The 16,299-nt window shown below is 43.6% G+C and overlaps 1 protein-coding gene across 2 annotated transcripts; it reads left to right on the forward strand.

The window, feature by feature from the left end:
• Positions 1–41: 41 nt before the first annotated feature.
• On the forward strand, positions 42–12,395 carry POLR3F (RNA polymerase III subunit F). 2 transcript variants are annotated; one of them, XM_073339752.1, is made up of 9 exons: positions 42–222; positions 468–585; positions 2,296–2,363; positions 3,385–3,452; positions 4,374–4,486; positions 6,498–6,641; positions 8,411–8,518; positions 10,365–10,556; positions 11,747–12,395. In XM_073339752.1, exons 1-9 carry the CDS (start codon positions 167–169, stop codon positions 11,822–11,824), a joined length of 945 nt encoding a protein of 314 aa, XP_073195853.1. In that variant the 5' UTR covers positions 42–166; the 3' UTR covers positions 11,825–12,395. The 2 variants fall into 2 exon arrangements, with proteins under 2 accessions (XP_073195853.1, XP_073195854.1); XM_073339753.1 differs by lacking the exon at positions 8,411–8,518.
• Positions 12,396–16,299: the final 3,904 nt, after the last annotated feature.

The following is a 16,299-nucleotide window of genomic DNA, read 5'->3' on the forward strand; positions in this document are numbered from 1 at the left end:
CGCCTCCGGCTGCTCCATGGCAACCGGGTCCCCTCTGTGACGTCATCTCCCCGCGCCCCGGCGTTGGGGGACCTGGCTGGGGTTTGCGCCGCCGGGGCAGGGTATTGCCCCGCGTCACTGCGGGCTGCCACCCCCCCCCCCACCCTCCGCCCGGGTCCCGGCTGCCATGGCCGAGGTGAAGGTGAAGCCGGAGGTCCCGGACCCGCTGGAGATAGAGAACAGGTGCGGCTGAGGGGCCGGGGCCGGTCTGTCTGGGTGGGGGTGAGCGGTGCTGGGTGGGGTGCGGGCCCCCAGCGCCTGGGGAGTGGCCTGGGACAGAGCTGGGGGGCGGGGACGGTAGCGGGGTGGGCTGAGAGGGGGGCAGGGCTGGAGCGCAGCTGGGGTTGGGGTTAGGCCTGAGAGGGGTCGTGGTGGGGCTGTGTCTGTGTGTTGTGATCTGACTCTGCTCCTCTTCTCCTCGCCTCCAGGATCATCGAGCTCTGCCACCAGTTCCCTCACGGCATCACCGACCAAGTGATCCAGAATGACATGCCCCACATGGAACCCCAGCAGCGGGCCATGGCTATCAACAGGCTGCTTTCCGTGGTAGGGTTCACCTCCCCATCAGTACAGCCCGTTCTGCGGTGCCGGAGGGATCGCACCGCCCTTTCATATGCATGCACGCCATGGACTTCATCAGCCATTACCAACATCGAGCAGCTGCAGAGTTGGGCCTTGTGTATTAATCTTCTGCGATCTAGCAAAGCAATATGAGTGCGTTTCTGTTAACCACTGTAACTGCATCTCAAACCTCATTGGTATTGTTATATAATATAGGGATAACCTGAAAGAGCCATAGATTTACCTGCCATTATTGAATCCTGTTGGTATCTGCTTTTAGAGGGAAGGTGACATCCTGGCCCCATGGAAGTCAAAGGAAGTTTTGCCATTGACTACAGTGAGGCCAGGATTTCACCCAATGTTTACTAGATTCCAGCTTTTAGGTCAAAGTGTCTGGGATTATCTCATACCTTTTGACTTACTGTAGTTTTAGTTGCACTTATTATTATAAGACACATGTAACCAATATAACTGAGTGCCATTCATATGCGAGCATGGAACCAACCAACATATTGCCCAAAATAGCGACAATGTTTCCTGCATTTCTCTACAGTAGCATACTCAGCTTCCCTGTAAGGATTTGAAGTGGTGTTTAACAATTTAGCAGACCATCAGGAAAGTCCAAGCCTTGCTGTTATAGTTAAAGCCTTAATAACAAGACATCTTGAATCTTGTTCTAAAAGTGACCAGACCTGAGTCCTGATATAGATGTATATGTCAGAACTGAACTCCAGATGCAAGAAGCCACCACTGAGAATACTCTGCACTCATCTCTCACATGCTTCACGCTTGGCATAGATAGCAAGTGTTCCCTCTGAGCACAGTTATGTGGTACATGGGAAGAGCATTCTTTGAGATAACTGGGAGCATAGAGTATTTAGGGTTTCCACCTGTAAATTAATTGGCAGGCAATGTAGAAAATTATGCACTGGCATAGTATGCTTCTGTCAGTTTGCCCTATCTAAAAAGGTAGATCTTCAAAGTTAGTCCAAGTTAGACCATGTTGCACTTTTCCTGCCTTGAGGTAACAGACATAGGTAATCATGGCAAAGCCTGCCACCATCTCTTGGCCAGCTGAAGATGAAAGAATGTGTTCTTACTCACAGCTGTTATGTAGGAGTCTGGGAATGATAAGGAGGAGAATCTAGCAGCATCCTGAGAATGTGAATTATTCTGACAGTAGGTGGGTAAATTCACTCAACTGGAGGAAGTGTCACAATTTTTACTGCAGTTTAGAATGCTTTCTCATACCATATGTATCACCTCCATCTTACCTGAGCTGAGCCAAAGTAATTTTTTTTTACATTGACTTATGTTTTCAAGCTAACTGTTGGCTATGTAAGTGAGCAATTAAAAAAATGATTCAATGGACATGTAACTGCAGGCTGAGAGAGGTGCATGCTGGAGCTTTACATCTTTTGTGCCGTGTTGGAAGATGAAAGAGTAGATTTCTACATTTTAGTTAATGACACGTGTTGCAGAAAGAGACCAGGAGCAATGTCAATAACCTCTAGCAGCTCGATGATAAATGAACAGAATATTTCCTGAGCAGAGCTGTCTAAAATGTCCTAGTGTTTCCAAAGGATGAAAATGTATTTTGGTCTGTTTTTTATTTAGGCAAAATTAAATGAGATTTCATGTTTAAAAGGTAAGTGTCAAGCTCTTAATAATAGTATTTATGCCTGTCTCTTTCAGGGACAGCTAGACCTTCTCAGGAGCAACACTGGCCTTCTCTACAGGATCAAAGAGTCTCAAAATGCTGGGTAAGCTTTATTTTGTTGAAGGGACAGTCATTTGATCATAGCTCTCATGCACTCTCCCAGTGCAATCAGGGTGATGGTAGTAATCATCAAGTGTTATTCACCCATTCATTCCAAGATGGCACATTTACTTACTTTGGGCCCCATCTTGTAAATGCTCTTGGAGGTCATGCTTCCCACTGTGAATAGTTGCATTGAAGTGGGATTACATGGTGTGGGAAGCACTATTGCTGGTAGTAAAGCCCCCCATCAGGTGATCTGATCCATGCAGGCAGGCCTGTATGCCCAAGTGGAGTCCCACTGAAATCAGTGGAGCTCTGCTGTGGGTCCAGGGGTCTGCCTAGATGGAGCAGAGAGCAGGATCAGGCCCTATATTTGTAACAGTCATCCAACCCCAAGTATATTACTCTGTATACTAAATGGAAGTTTTATTTGGTTCATAAAATGTGCCTGTACAAAACTGAGTAAAGACATACTCTGTTTGCTTCAAAGAAGGAAAATCCCCCAAACCTAACAGTCCTCCCCACTCCTCCACCACCACTCTCAAATGCTTCAAAAAAGAGATGAACCTCCCACTGTGGCCTGGAGCTTGGCAGAATCAGGCTGTCTTAGACCAGTGGGGAAAGCAAACTTCAGAGCTGAGAGCACTTTGCTGCACCTTCCCAGATGTTCCATCCAGGGGCTGCTTATTTTGCGTAAGATTTTATTCAGGATTGAGCTACTGCAGTTGTAGGTGAGCAATTGGTGGTCATGGTAGTGGTGGGGAAACTGGAGTACTGCACCAACAAAATGCTGACAGTTACTTTGGCTGACTTGCCATGACATGTAAGAAATGATAAAAGCTGTCTGTAATAACAAGGAACTGCAGTAACCAGCTAGTGCCAGCTGCTTTCTTTTTGTGTAATTGAATTCATTTTATAGTTTTGCTTTCCACAGTTTAAAACAAATCTAGTTTACTTCTATCCAACCTGCTGGACATTCACAATAACTAACTCCTTTCCCTTTTGTAATCTGTCCTTTACAGTAAAATGAAGGGATCTGACAATCAAGAGAAGCTGGTCTATCAAATTATAGAGGATGCAGCCAACAAAGGTGACTTATTCAAGGGCTATTATAATTTTATTCATGACTCGTTGCTTAGCATGTATTTGGGGAAAACAGTGTGTACTGTTTCTCAATACTCAAGAATTAAAGGCATGGTAATAAACTACCAAAGCATTATTAACTCTAGCTTCTTTACTATAGTTGTTTTAAAAGCATCTGTTTGAGGTATGACATGCTTAACTAATCACTAAAAATAAACAAGTAAAGTATCTGTATCCACATTAGGACTTGAGTCAATTCCTCTCCCAGCTCCTTCTGTGACTAAAAAGTACAAATTCCCTATAAAATACCCTCCCCTGCCGGACTGTTTCATATCCCAAACTCTCTGAGAGAGCCTAGGAAATCAGATGAGCCTTGCAGCATATGAAGGCCAAGAAACTGGGATTCTGTCAGACTGAGGAGTGAAGGGATGAGCGTTCCAGAACCAAGGGGCCCTCAGAAAAAATGTTTTCCCCATTTTTTGGCCAAGTCTGTTGACAAAAGAGAACTCCCCTGTATGAGCTCTCAGAGCAGGCAAGTTTGGGTTATAACAACTGTAGGGAGATGTTGGAATAATACAGACGTGTTGCATGTTGTACATGGTGCTAACTGTGGTAGTGATATAGTGAGTGCCCTTAAATCCCCCTGAATTAACTGGGAGTTGACGGTGCTTGGCTCTTGGCAGGAGGTTTGGGATCTTTAGTATGTATGCACAATCTGAAATTTTTGGCTTAAGTATGTATATACTATGTTAAGTATGTGCATTCTATTTAGGTAGCGCTCAAGCAACATTGTGATGCGAATTCTGAATCGGAAAGGAACAGCTCGAGACTTGGCTTGGAACATAAGAGCAAATGTAATGTGCCTGAGACTTGTCATGCTCTGTTCATATTCATTTGAATTCAGCTTTCCTTTTTTCATTTTAAACAGGTATTTGGAGCAGGGATATTAGATACAAAAGTAATCTACCTTTAACAGAGATCAACAAGATACTGAAAAACTTGGAGAGCAAGAAACTTATTAAAGCTGTTAAGTCTGTGGCAGTGAGTAATCTATAGTTTTAAATACTTGAAATACTGTATATACTGCAAAGCATGTTTGTTAGAGCAGGTGACTGGCAGTCAAGAAACTTGGGTTATTCTCCCAGCTATGTCACTGACTCTCTGGCACCTTGAGAAGATCACGTAACTTCTCTGTACCTCAGTTTGCTCCTCTATAAAATGGAGCCAATACTTTAACTACATTGTAAAGCACTGATGGTCTCAGACATATGGCACTATCTAAGTGCAAATATTAGAGAAGGGTAGAGGTGCAATAACTTTAGCAAAGAGTTGCTGGTATCCTTTATTCAAAACAGTAGGAATCATAATAACCCTTATCACAATTGTCTCTTCTGCTATTAGGAGTGAACTGCTTAGGCCAAATTAAAACTTCTGTGCTTTGCTCTTTCCAGACTATCCCACAGCCAGAATTTTCTTTGGACGTAATTTCTCTTAAGTGGGGGAGAGTTTTTAACCTGCTGATTATTATAACTGTGATTCAGGAAAACATTCCTATTCAGGACAAACTTAAAAGACATGCCTAAGTGCTTTCCTGAATCAAAGCCTATACTAATAACATGACTTCAATGGAGTTGAAAAAGCATCTAACCCAGTTTATAAATACTTGATTTGGAATATGTAAGCCATTTATGAGATGGCTTTGTGAAGTGTCTTCATCCTTCATTTATTGCAGAATCCAGGGGCTTTATTGGGGGGGCTGCTGCATGTTCTGAGCTTTTTTCATCTCTTGCCATAGTTAATGAAGCTTCAGAAAGGCTCACTTTCAAATGTGTTCATTAGGCACTTGTGTTTTAGTGCAGTGTTGCTACAGCCTTCGTGTCAGTCCCAGGATATTAGAGAGACAAGGTGGGTTAGGTAATACATTTTACTGGACCAACTTTTGTTGGTGAGAGAGAGAGACGCTTTCAAGCTACACAGAGCTCTATGTGAGGTCTGTGACTGAAGCAGAGCTCTGTGTAGCTTGAAAGCTTCTCTCTCTCGCCACCAGAAGTTAGTCCAGTAAAATATATTACCTAACCTACCTTGTCTTTCTAACTTGTTTAATGTAATAAAACCCTTTTCCTGTTCATAGTACTGAATTCATGTTCACCATCCTGTGCAAAAGCTTGGGTACCACTTATTGCCTACAGCATAATACATCGCTCTGGAATTACCAGAGCAAGATTTATAATTTACGGCTAAAGATACGCGTTTATATTTAAAAATCTTAAGATTAACTTCTCTAATTTAAAGATGCCATTGTATAACTTCAGAAGTTAACCCTCTGAAGTTTCATAGCCCCACTGTATTGTATGTGTAAAGTCATCTGACTCTGTATTTCATCTCAGACAATGTCCTGTTGTAGCTGCCATGAGTCAAAAAGCAGAATAATGAGTGTCCTTTCCACAAAGAGTAAACTCTCAGAAGTGATTTTAAAATGGAAGCTGATTTAACTGGGAAATGTTTATAGCGGGCATTTTGGCTATGTCTAGGACTAGTTCTGCATTAAACAATTTTAAAAGCGGTTTCTCATCCCCTTTAGACTAGGTCATCAGGCATGCTTAATCATCATACTGTTATAGGAGGGATAGCTGAACCACATTCTGACCTGAAGGAGGGCCAAAACCAGGCTCAGAACTTGGAAGGACATCAGATAACAGGCTAAATTCAGATCTTTTGCAGCTTCATTGAAATGAAGCTGTAGCGATTCGCACCCGAGCCTGAATCTGTCCCATTTTCTTTAAAGCCCTTTATCTTTGTGTAGTTTTGTTTCCCTTTTCCAACCCTGCTCCATAAAACAAGTCTGAGAGTCAGAATCCAAAAAGACGACCTCCTCTTTAACCCCGGTATTCTTGGAGTGCAGACAGTGCTTCTAATGGTTTGCTGCAGCTATGCACTTCCCATCTTTCGGGGCACATGGCACTACATGGATCGTTCCTATGCTTGTTTAAATGAAATTTTCCTTTCATGGAAGATCTTCAGCTATTAAAAAAAAGTGTGTATTGTTCAATAGGCCTCAAAGAAGAAGGTGTACATGTTATATAACCTGCAGCCTGACCGGTCCGTGACTGGTGGGGCCTGGTACAGCGACCAAGACTTTGAATCTGAATTTGTGGAGGTGTTGAACCAACAGTGTTGTAAATTCTTACAGACTAAGGTGAGGGATTGCTACAGATTAACCCATCTTTGATTGTTTTTACAAGTAATTGCTTTTCCTTTAAAAACTGGTGGAAGAAAAGTTTGTATACAGTTGTTAATATAAAAATAGGTGGACTTTGTTATGTAGTTGCTGGACCATAATTCTTTATTGGCATTTTTCTAATTTAATTGTCGCTGCAAATGCATGCAATGGATCATTCACCTTAATAAACCCATAATTTGTACTTTTAAAAGAAAAGAAACATCATTCCCCCAGATTCATATCTCAAACTGAGTATTGAAGAATGTAGGAACAAATGAGGAAAGGTCAGCTTTCCCATACTACTTCAGCTGTGCAAAAAAGGTTGTCGGCCCTGATTATTGTGGACTGTGTCTAGAAAGTGTTACTCCCTATCCATGCTACAGGGAAAGCCCAACCTCCATCCTCTGAGTCCTAGTCAGATCGTGTCAATTTCCCTTTCCCTCCAAAATATACATTACAGGCCACTGGCTATGGCTGAGGTTTTTCCATAGTCGGGAAACTCAGAATGATGGTGCCTACGTTCTAACTCTTCATGTCAATATGGTGTTTCATGTTACTGTATATAGTGTTAACTTGTAATTTGCCACTTACTGTTCATTGTGCAATATATATGTAGGATTATTCCATTTGTTGATAATCACCTGCTTAAAACGGCAGTGGGGAACCTTTTTCCTATCAGGGGCCATTGATCCCCAGAAAAAATCAATTGTGGGCCACACACAGCCCCGCCGGTGGTAGGGAAGGTGGGCGCAGAGGCTCTGGGCTTCCCCTAGGGTTGCCAACTTTCTTAATTGCACAAAACCGAACACCCCCCGCACTTCTTTTAGACCCCGCCCTACACTCACTGAAGCCCCCCTCCCTCAGTTGCTCACTCTCCTCCACCCTCACTCATTTTCACTGGGCTGGGGTAGGGGATTGGAATGCGGGTGGGGGTGAGGTCTCCAGCTGGAGGTGCGGGCTCTGGGGTGGGGCCAGAAATGAGGGGTTCAGGGTGTGAGAGGGGGCTCTGGGATGGGGACAGGTGGTTTGGAGTGCAGGAGCGGGCTCAGCGTTGGGGCAGGGGTTTGGGGCGCGGGCTCCAGTCAGGCAGTGCTTGCTTCAGGCAGCTCCTGGTCGGCGGCGCAGCGGGCCTAAGGCAGGCCCCCTGCCTGTCCTGGCTCCGCGCTGCTCCTGGAAGCAGCTGCTGTGCCCAGCTCCTAGAAAGAGGCGCAGCCAGGTGGCTCTGTGCAGTGTGCACTGCAGGCAGTGACCCCGCAGCTCCTGCTGGCCGCGGTTCCTGGCCAATGGGAGCTGCGGAGCCAGCACTGGGGGTGGGGGCAGCACACGGAGCTTCCCTGATCACCCCTGCGCCTAGGGGCCGCAGGGACATGCCGTCCGCTTCGGGAGATGTGCGGAGCCAGGACTGGTGGGAAGCCTGCCTTAGCCCCGCTGTGCCACTGACTGGACTTTTAATGGCCTGGCAACCCTAGTTTTCCCCCGCAGCGGGGTGAGCCGGTGCTCGCAGCTCCAGCCCTGCGGGGCAGTGTGGAGGCTCAGGGTTTCTTGCCCATGGCGCCAAGACTTGCCACGGGCTGGATGAAATTAACCAGGGGGCCAGATTCCCACCCTGGCTTAAAACTTGGGAGAGATTGTCTGGAAATTGCCTCTACAATGGTTTAAAAGCAGCTTGTTGTATACCTAGAGACATTCTCTTCACAGGGAGCACTGACTGCGTTTGTCACACTCTCCCCTCCATGCTTCCCCAGGCAGAAGCAGCTCGCGACAGCAAACAGAACCCTATGATACAGAGAAACAGTTCGTTTGCATCATCCCATGAGGTGTGGAAATACATTTGCGAGCTGGGCATCAGTAAGGTCAGAATGGCGTTTAACTTACCACCTTTCAAGTTGGTGCCGAATGGCTAGCATTTGGAATTGGGCCCTAAGTCCTAATTTTGGTGCCTGACTTGATGCATCCAAGTTTGCACATTGGGGTCTTATATTGCAGTGTGTATGAAGTAGGGGGTTTGTGCTGCATTACAGCCCAGAGCCAATATAGTCTGGGATTTCCAAAGGCACCTAAGGGAGTTAGGCATCCAGTGCCCAGTCAATGCGAGTTGGGACCCATTTTCTTTTGGCAATCCCAGCCATAGGGAATTTTATAATTGCTCTGTTGGAATTTCCCTATGAACATAAACTGAGATTCTTGAAGTCAGCTAGGAATTTAGCCACACAGTTTTAATGGGAGATGTGTAACAAATTCCTAGCTGCCTTCGAAAAGCTCCATCATAATATGTAAGAGCAAGAAAACAGCCATGGGTTCCCTGTTAAGTGAAGATCTGGCACAGCCCTGGTCAAGCTTCCCCTGCTGGCCACTCACCAGGCTGCTGTGTTCGGACTCATGCTGGATCTATGTGCTCTAAAGCTCCCATTGCTCACTGGGTAGGCTCTGGTTTAGCCGCGCTCTCTGGCACCCTTCCTGGCTGCAGACTCTGTCTGGTGCCCTTTCTGGAAGTGGGAACCCAGGGCCCTGCTGTCCTGGCCCTAGGACCGGTGCTGACCCCCGAGATATCTCAGTTGCTTTAGCATGCCCATTCCCAGAGCTTTTGCTTTGTGAACACTCTAGTTTACAGGTGTCACCTTCAGGGACACATGATAGTTGAAGCGACTAGACACAGACTTTGTAAAAGGACTTCTAAAAACAGTCGTTCTGCTTTAGACAGCATGGAATATACAGACCCATAACAACAACAAATGCCTGTGTGCCATTCCCTGCCTCAGTTTCCTCACCACTCTTGAGAGTTCTATGGGATTTGGATCAGTGTCTCTTCAGGGTCCAAGTGCTCTCTGTTGAACTGCAATCCTCCAGCTCAAGGCTTCTCTAAACCATGGTGTGTGTGTTTCTCTCTCTCCCCTTCAATCAGTGTCCTTCAGCTCCAGCTGATCTGACAGTCAACAATATTCCCTCTAGCTTATGACACCTGGCCCTTTATTCCTTTGTCTCCCTCTAAGTCCTCCTTCAACTTCTCACCCTTGTGTTTTTAAGCTTCTGCCCTGATACCTCTCTTTGTCCCCTTTCTGGGGATTTTCCGCTCCTTGAAACCTTAACTGTATGCAGACAAGTGAGAAAAATTATTTCTCTGGGGATACAGCCATCCTGTTCTGTTTGGGTAAGATTATATTCAGGTGTTGATGGTCTCTAAAGGCCATCCTAGTCAGCAATAGAGACTTGGCACTCCTCCCTGTTTCCTTAGAGGCACGAACATCACAATGATAATCATAAGGGCTTAAACATTATGATTGAACATTAGTTCATAATCTCAATCAGAATTCATAACCTGTGCTTAGATATCCCAAATCATCAGAGGGTTATTGCATTGTATCTGAATTGTTGCAGACACTTGAGGAGTATGGGTGAATTCCACTTGGCAAATGTATCTGAAAGCCCAGCATTATTTTAAAAGAACTGTAAGAAAAACAGTGAAAACCTCACTCTCTTTGCTCTTCCCTTTTCCGCATAAACTGCCATTCAGTATCCATGATTCAGTGAATTCTGTGCCTGTATCAAGGCTACACCAGACCTCTAAAGCCTTAGGAATGAGGGATGAATGTCATCATTCATAAATGAGAGTTTATTTTCCTTTTTGCAGGAGTTATTGCTACACCTTTTCTCTAGTTGTTACCAATATCTTTTGTTATATTTTTACAAAATTGCCTTTAGGTCGAATTGTCAATGGAGGATATCGAAACTATTTTAAACACACTAATATACGATGGAAAGGTGGAGATGACCATCATTGCTGCAAAAGAAGGGACAGTTGGCAGTGTGGATGGACACATGAAATTGTACAGATCTGTCAATCCTATCATCCAACCCACTGGGTTAATCCGAACACCCTGTGGACTCTGCCCAGTAAGTTACTGATTGTGTATGTGGAGGAAGAAGTACTTACTAATGTAGACCCGGGTCTGGCAAACACTTAGTCACATGCTTAACGTTACACACAGGAGTAGTCCCATTGACTTCAAAAAGTCAGTGGAGGTCACAAATGCCTTGGCTATGGAGTAAATAAAAGACCGATACTTTTATTTAGGCCATGATGTTTCCTATTTAAACACTGCATCTCATCCCTTGATCGCATGGTAAAAGGACACTGTTAAGTCAAACATGCTCCAAAATGTAGTCTTTTTATAAATAAATGTCTGGGAGATCTAAGACCAGTAGAAACTGTTTTAATAATTTTTTGTTTTGTTGGATTTTTAATTTCAATGGGAAGCTTATACAAGCACATGTCCCAGCTGAGTGACAGCCCAAACATTGTTGCATTGTTATAATGCATGGGAACCAAAAAGAGATACTACCTGGTTTATTTTCATTGTCCAAGATCAGAAATACAAAAAGCCTTGCAATAAGAAAGCAGAAATAAACACTAAATGGTTCTAACACTCTTTAGCTGTAATAATCAAAGGCGTTGAAAACGTGAGTAGGAAATGTTTTCAAACCAGGGTTTTAACCGGACAATGTCCATTTAGCTTTTTTCAAGCCCCTCTCTCATTTTTAACATCTTTACCCTCATCCAACTCATTTATTAGTATAATGTGTAAATGGAGTTTTTACAATGGGCTGTTTGTATTGATGTAATGATTTCTTGCACATCAAAGCCCCAGCATAGCTGTTGATTATTCCTGTTCTTTGCGATGGCACTGTGGTCTTGCCTAGTGGATACGGAACTGAATGGGGAGTAATAAAACTGGTTCTAATCCCAGCGCTGTTCCCCTGTTGTATGCCCTTGGGCAAGTTATTTCACCTCTTTGTAACCCTTTGTCTTGTCTAATAATTTATAAACTGTCCAAGGCTGGGACAGTCAATCACTGTGTGTACAGTCCCTAGGACAGTGGGGCCCTGATCCTGAGTGAGGGCCTCTGGTGCTAGTGTAATATAAATAATAATCTCTATCAGGGTTGGGATTAGATGATCTCCTGGATCCCAGTCTTGTGTTCATTTTACTCCTCCATGGAGCAAACACTTCAGTTTTTTACTTCCAATTGTGTTGTGCTCACTACATGTAAGGAAGTCTTACACCTGGTTTCATTTTACCACAGGTCTTTGATGACTGCCATGAAGGTGGTGAGATTTCTCCATCAAACTGCATTTATATGGCAGAGTGGCTAGAATTTTGATGGCAAGATAAGAACCATGGATTGTACCACTCTTTGCAGCCTACCTTGATGAACCAATTGGCTTTTTAATCGTGGACTCGGGATTTTTTGTGAGCGACTTCAGGACATGACGTTAATTTTTTTTAATTACATGCAGAGAAGCAACACATTGGTTTGTTAGCAGTCCTGATAATGGACCAAAAGTGATGCACTACTTGAGGTCAGGTCATTGATGGCAACCTATCCTCATTCTCGCACCAAAAAGGCATAGTGACTTGACAAACATGACAACAGGAGTGGGATGTAATAGAAAATCTTGGAGAGTTATGTATAGCTCTGTACTGAAGGTTATATTTTGAACATGAGAAAAGAAGTCGCTAGCTCTGATCTTTACAAAGAACTCTCATGTTCAAAGTGGTAATACTGAGCAGAGAGCGCAGTCCTAAAGGCAGCACCTTACTCCAGTGGTAACAAAAGTCTGGTTGGAGACAAGTGTTGCATAACAAAGGCTCGAGGACATTGGAAAGCATCACTCATTGATTCTTCCTTCTCCTCCTCTAGTGTTATAAATAAAACGCTATTTTAATATCAACAGGTATATTTGGTCTTTGTTGTCTTCGTTACTTCTATTACAGTAGGACAATGGAACAGACTGCCTCGGGAGGTTGTGGAAGCTTCTTCACTGGAGGTTTTCAAAAGGAGGCTGGATCGCCATCTGTCTCGGATGATTGAGACACACCAAATCCTGCATCTTGACTGGGGGTTAGACTAGATGACTCTTGTGGTCCCTTCTAGCCCTATGATTCTATAGTAGAACCTGGCTGTGGGTACCCAGGATTGAGGGTCATTTAAGATTTTCATTTCACTCAACGAACAGCCAGAGAGATAGATTGTTAATCTTTGTAAGTGCATTCTGGGGATTAAAATCACATAACTGAGAGATAAGGCAAAGTCTTTGAATAGAATAACAGTGAGATTTTAAAAAATCTCCACCATCTAGTCTTACAGGTAGGAGAGTGTTTCACATCGCTGGGTTACCATGGATTAATGTAAAATCACATCCTCCAGAAATTTACACACATCCTTTAGCAAAGGCTTCTCTGTGGGATTGGGACAGAACTAGAAATAAGATAAGATCTTTTCCTTCGCCAATGACACCCATTGCAAATGATCCAGCTCTTCGCCCAAATCACGAACCGAAGATTGAGAGAGCCATGGAATACTCACAATTGGCCAGCTATTCGGTAAAGAAACTTTTCTAACTTCTTTAGAGATGTTGTCATGATGGCTTTGTTTCTGATCTTTACATAGGGGCGAGGGAGGTGGGGGTGCAGATGGTGTTCTCATCGATCCTTTTGGCCAAGGGGAGGGGCCCAGGCACAGACATTCACACCCTGGTGGTGAACACATGGCTCCACAGATGGTGTTGCCAGGAGGACTGGCTTCCTTGACCGCAGGATGCTGTTCTGAGAAGGACTGCTTAACAAAGATGGAGTCCACCTATCAAGGAAAGGGAAGAGTATCTTTAGATGCAGATCTGCTAATCTAGTGGGGCAGCAGACAAAAGCCCACAGGTGAGTCTGTAACATGGAGACCTGGGTGAAGGATTGGAATCTGGGGAACATAGGCAATCAAAGCTGGGACAAAGGAGAGTCTAGAGGGAATATAGAGGGGAAATCTAATGAACATCTTAAAGGTCTGTATACTAATGCAAGAAGTAAGGGGATTAAACAGGAAGAACTAGAAATACTAGTGAATAATCACAATTATGACATAGTTGGCATCAGAGATTTGCTGGCATAATTTACATGACTGGAATATTGGTCTAGAAGGGTACAGCTTGTTGAGGAAGGATAGGCAGGGGATAAAAGGTACTTAAAGGTATACAAGGCACTTGCCCTGAGGCTGAGACAGAAGTGGGAGGCAGACCTATTGAAAGTCTGGATCATGACCAAAGGGGGTAAAAAACAAGGGTGATGTCATTGTAGGGGTCTACTATAGACCACCTAAGCAGGAAGAAGAGGTGGACGAGGCTTTTATTAAACTAACAATCATTTAAAGCACAGGACTTGGTGATGATGGGGGACTTCAACTACCCAGACCTCTGTTGGGAAAACAATACAGCAGGGCACAGATTATCCAACAAGTTCATTTTTTATTACAGAAGGTGGAGAAAGCGAGTAGGGGAGAGGCTGTTCTAGATTTGATTCTGACAAATAGGGAGGAACTGGTTGAGAATTTGAAAGTGGAAGGCAGCATGGGTGAAAGTGATCATAAAATGATGAGTTCATGATTCTAAGGAATGGTAAGAGGGAAAACAGCAAAGTAAAGACAATGGACTTCAAGAGGACAGACTTTAGCAAACTCAGAATTGGTAGGTAAGTTCCTGTGGCAAGCAAGTCTAAGGGGGAAAACGAGGTCAGGAGAGTTGGCAGTTTTTTAAAGAGATGTTACTAAGGGCGTGAGCAAGCTATCCAAAAGTGTAGAAAAGATAGGAAGTATGGTAAGAGGCCACCTGGCTTAGCCAGGAGATCTTCAATGACCCAAAACTCAAAAGTCATACAAAAAGTGGACGCTAGGTCAAATTACAAAGGATGGATATAAAAAGATAACACATGCAAATAGGGACAAAATTAGAAAGGCCAACCATAAAAGGAGATTAAACATGCTAGGTACACAAAGGGTAACAAGAAAACATTTTACAAATACATTAGAAACAAGAGGAAGACCAGGGAGGGTGGACCCATTATTCAGGGGCAAGAGAGAGATAATAACTGAAAAGAAGCAATGGCCAAAGTGTTAAATTCCTTGGGGGGAGAGGGGTGTGTGTGTTTGCTTTTTTATTTTCCCCACCAAAAAGGTTAGCAGTGAATTTGCTCAGACTAACACAGTGAACATACATGAGTATAAATGGGGTAGGATTTGAGGCTAACATAGGAAAAGAACAAGAATTTAGTTAGACGTCTTCGAGTCAGCAGGGCCTGATAAAATACATCCTAGAATACTTAGGGGATTGTCTGAAGGGATCACTAAGCCACTAACAATTATCTTTGAGAACTTATGGAGGATGGGAGAGATTCCAGAGGACTGGAAAAAAGGCAAATATAGTTCCTTCCTATCTATAAAAAAGGGAATAAGGACAACCTAGGGAATTATAGATCAGTCCTCTTACCTTTGGTACCCGGAAAGATAATTAATTATTTGCTCCATCAATCAATTTGTAAGCACCTATAAGATAATAGGGTGATAAGTAACAGTCAAGAACAAATCATAACAAACCAACCTAACCACATTCTTTGACAGGGTAACAAGCCTTATGGAGGCAGGGGAAGCAGTGGATGTGATATCTGTTTTAGTAAGGCTTTTGATGCTGTCTCACATGACCTTCTCATAAGCAAACTATGGAAATATAGCCTGCCTAGACAAACCTGCTATCAGGTGGGTGCACAACCAAATGAAAACCTGTGCTCCGAGAGCAGTTCTCAATGGTTCACAGTCCATCTGGAAGGGCATATTGACTGGGATCCCACAGGGATCTGTCCTAAATCTGTTTCTTTCAAGATCTTCATAAATGATTTAAATAATGGCATAAACAGTATGCTTTTATAAAGTTTGTGGATGATACCAAACTGAGAGGGGTTAGAGGTGCTTTGGAGGACAGGACTAGAATTCAAAATGATCTTGACAAACGAGAGAAATGGTCTGAAATAAATAAGACGAAATTCAATAAGGACAAATGCAAAGTATTTAGGAAGGAACAATCAATTGCACAAATACAACATGGGAAATGACTACCTAGAAAGGAGTACGGCGGAAAGGGATCTGGAGGTTAGAGTGGATCACAAACTAAATATGAGTCAACAGTGTAAAACGCTTGCAAAAAAAAAAAATCATCGTTCTGGGCTGTATTAGCAGGAGTGTAAGCAAGACACGGGAAGCAATTCTTCCACTCTACTCTGCACTGACAAGGCCTCTGCTGGAGAAAATGTGACCTAGGACAATAAAGATTAAAAAAACTGGGTTGTTTAATCTGGAGAAGAGAAGACTGAGTGGGGGGTGGGGGAGAGGGGAACGTAACAATCTCCAAATATGTAAAGGTTGTTATAAAGAGGAGGGTGACAAATTGTTCTCCGTATTCACTGAGGATAGGCAGTAGGCTTAAATTGCACAAAGGATGGTTTAGGCTGGACATTAGGAAAAACTTCCTAATTGTCAGGGTGGTTAAGCTGTGGAATAAATTGCCCAGGGAGGTTGTGGAATCTCCATCACTGGAGGTTTTTAAGAGCAGGTTAGACAAACTCCTGTCAGGGATGGTCTAGATAATACTTAGCCTTGCTTCAGTGCAGGCCCTGAGCAATGTAACAAGGTTGATCTAATTTTTAAGAGTAGACCAGATCACAGTTGCAGCGCTACATCTTTTAATAGTAATTTCAAGAGGAGCAAGTTTCCAGGCAGATGAGCTGTGACATAGTGGAGGGATACTTATCTTTCAGACT

The sequence above is a fragment of the Lepidochelys kempii genome, chromosome 3 (genome assembly GCF_965140265.1).
Source record: "Lepidochelys kempii isolate rLepKem1 chromosome 3, rLepKem1.hap2, whole genome shotgun sequence".
Taxonomy (NCBI): Eukaryota; Metazoa; Chordata; order Testudines; family Cheloniidae; genus Lepidochelys; species Lepidochelys kempii.

Bases quoted from the DNA above. Each gene is read 5' to 3' on its own strand.
- POLR3F (XM_073339752.1), top strand. From the start codon at position 167: ATGGCCGAGGTGAAGGTGAAGCCGGAGGTCCCGGACCCGCTGGAGATA. The intron at 2,364-3,384 runs GTAAGCTTTATT...TGTCCTTTACAG, and splicing joins AAAGAGTCTCAAAATGCTGG to TAAAATGAAGGGATCTGACA. The intron at 10,557-11,746 runs GTAAGTTACTGA...ATTTTACCACAG, and splicing joins CACCCTGTGGACTCTGCCCA to GTCTTTGATGACTGCCATGA.